This window comes from Olea europaea, unplaced genomic scaffold (assembly GCF_002742605.1).
Source record: "Olea europaea var. sylvestris unplaced genomic scaffold, O_europaea_v1 scaffold3256, whole genome shotgun sequence".
NCBI lineage: Eukaryota > Viridiplantae > Streptophyta > Magnoliopsida > Lamiales > Oleaceae > Olea > Olea europaea.
The window spans coordinates 1-2,786 of NW_019251448.1; the positions used below are offsets into that span (position 1 = coordinate 1).

General features: G+C 31.9%; 1 protein-coding gene across 1 annotated transcript; it reads left to right on the forward strand.

The window, feature by feature from the left end:
- Window positions 1-1,164: 1,164 nt before the first annotated feature.
- LOC111385697 lies at window positions 1,165-1,596 on the forward strand. The gene is made up of 2 exons (XM_023010118.1): window positions 1,165-1,388; window positions 1,449-1,596. Exons 1-2 carry the CDS (start codon window positions 1,165-1,167, stop codon window positions 1,594-1,596), a joined length of 372 nt encoding a protein of 123 aa, XP_022865886.1.
- The last annotated feature ends 1,190 nt before the right edge of the window (window positions 1,597-2,786 follow it).

The following is a 2,786-nucleotide window of genomic DNA, read 5'->3' on the forward strand; positions in this document are numbered from 1 at the left end:
TATTAAATTATTGAAGTTTACTTAGAAACATAAATAATTGAAATTGATAATTGGTTACTAAATTCATTTAGATTGAAGCTAGATTATCATAAATTTGTAATAAATAAGTTAATCTCAGTGGATACGATACTTGAACTTAAAAATTTCACTTTATTACTTGTCACGATTCGTATACTTACAGAATCAACAACCAAGTTTTGCCGTTGTTGTCAGGAAGTAATTTAATTTTCTTTGATTTTTTTAATATTAATTCTAGCCTTGATTTAAATTACTGTTTTTTTTATTTTAGGTTTTTATTGCATGCGAACACATATCATTCTCCTCTTTTAGAACTGTCTATCATTTTATGGGAAGTTTCATGTGAATCCACAATCATGTCTCACACTTCTTGAACATCTATAAAAACTACAAATTTAATGGTGTGTCAGACGAAGCAGTCAAATTGAGACTTTTCTCACATAACATTTTGTGATGGGGCAAGAGAATTGTTGGATTCCATATCGGGGGAAAGCATTAGGACTTGGGATGATCTCATACATAAGTTTTTCACTAAGTACTTTCCACCATCTAAGGCAATTAAATTAAGATACGAGATCTCCACATTTGATCAGGCCAATTTGGAGAGTTTAAGGACGTGATTAGAAAGTATCCTAACTATGATATTCTATTCTTGTAAGTTTGTACCTTTACATCGGATTGATCCCATCATGTCGTACAGCAAAAGTCATTCAATAGCCATCAAGAGTTTGGAAACTCAAATAGGACAGCTAGCTCAAGTTATTTATGAAAGCCCTTTAGTTGCCCTACCAAGTAACACCGAGACCAATCTAAATGAGCAAGTGCTAGTCATTAAAGATGAATAGATTGACATCTTGCAATGAAAAGCAGTTACAAAGTTACGAGAATATAGGTCCAAATCATTTTTCCAAAGACTTCAAAAGTGGATGGAAGGATAAATATTTAATGCAATTACTGCAAGAATGGGGTACAATTGCTAAAAATTACAGTCAAGAGATCGATTGTAAAACGGCCTATTTTGATGAGGAGCAAGTCTAAGGATCTAGAAGGATAAAAGATGATAAATTGAGCCCATCCCATTCCCACAAAGCAACAAGAAACATGAGCTAGACCAATAGTTTTAGAGGTTTTATCAATGTGCTAAAAATGCCCCACATCAATATCCTATTCATTGAAGCGATAAGTCAGATTGCAAACTATGCAAGATTCTTGAAGGTGATATCAAAGAAGAAAAGACTTTTGGAATTTGAAATTGTGGCATTGATAGAGGAGAGCACAATACTGCAAAACAAATTGTCTCCCAAATTAAAAGATCCAAGGAGTTTTAATTTACCTATTTTGATCGAAGAAACTTGTCCCTTTAATACTTTGTGTGTGATAGTATTAACTTGATGCTTTAATTTGTATACTTTTATTGGGACTACGAGAAGTAAAGAAACAACTGGGGTCACTGTAGCTGATAGAAGCATCAAATATCCAATAGGCAAAGTTGAGGATGCACTCATCAAAATTAAAAAATTGGTATACCTAGTGAACGTTATTGTTCTTGGCAATATGAAGACCAATATATTTCAATAATCTTGGATCAATCACTCTGGCAACCAACTGAGTCATGATTGACATGGAGAAAGGTGAGTTGATCTTGAGGGGGTGGAGGATGAAATAAAGTTTTTAAATTACATACCCTATCCAAGCAACCATTAGACCTTAAAGAGTGCAATTGTGCTAATGAAGATAGAGATACCTATTCTTCAAATCTACCCGAAGACTTACCACACAAACAAGAAGCTCCGATCTTTATAAAGATTGAGTTTTCAATGGACCTCAATCAACCTACAATTTAGAAGAATAATTTTACAATGAAGATTCTCTCTTAGTAAATGATATAAATGAATTAAGTACTCAATGGACCTCAATCAACCTACAATTTAGAAGAATGATTTTACAATGAAGATTCTCTCAGTAAATGATATAAATGAATTATGTACTAAGAGAGAGTAACAATTCAATGAATAGCAATAAATTATAGTCATAGTTTGATGAGAAAACTTTAATGAATATAACTATTTCAAAGATTTGATTCAATTAATCAAAGTTTTTCGATGTGAATAAATAGATGAAATAAATGTAATGTGCTTACAAATGATTTTGATTAAATATTTCTTTCTTTAATGCACTTAAAGACTTTTACAATGAATGCAAAACTTGAATCTATTTATAGAATTTAAAGAGCAAACTTTTCTGGGAAAACAAACGATGGTTTGGAAGTCTGCCTCATGTCTAGACACATAGGAGTAGCTGTTAGACATCAAAATTTAGAATGTACAAAAATTCGACTGCTGAGATTACCGGACGGACTCCTTTCAGTTATTTTCTTAGATTTGTCTACGTTTGTTCCGACTTGAATGTTCTGACAGATTTAGGCTTTTGAATGGCATTTTCAGCTCATTTTTCAAGGTAGGTGATATTTTAAGCCCCTGTTTGGCCCCCATTTTGTAGAAATGAAAATAGGTGAAATAGTATTTTTTTTGAAAAATGAGTGGTTGAAAAGAAGGAAAAATTTTCGGTTTACATGTAATATTGTTTTACAGAAGACTGTGTGGTTGAAAATAGGAAAGAGAAAAATGAAATGTAATGTAATGAAAATTAATGGGGGCCAAACGCGGGCTAAAAATATGATCTAAGTTCAAATATAAATTTGTACAAAAAATCTTACCTTCGATCAAAATATTTTATTGAAGTGACTATCCTAATAACTTTTAGTGCAT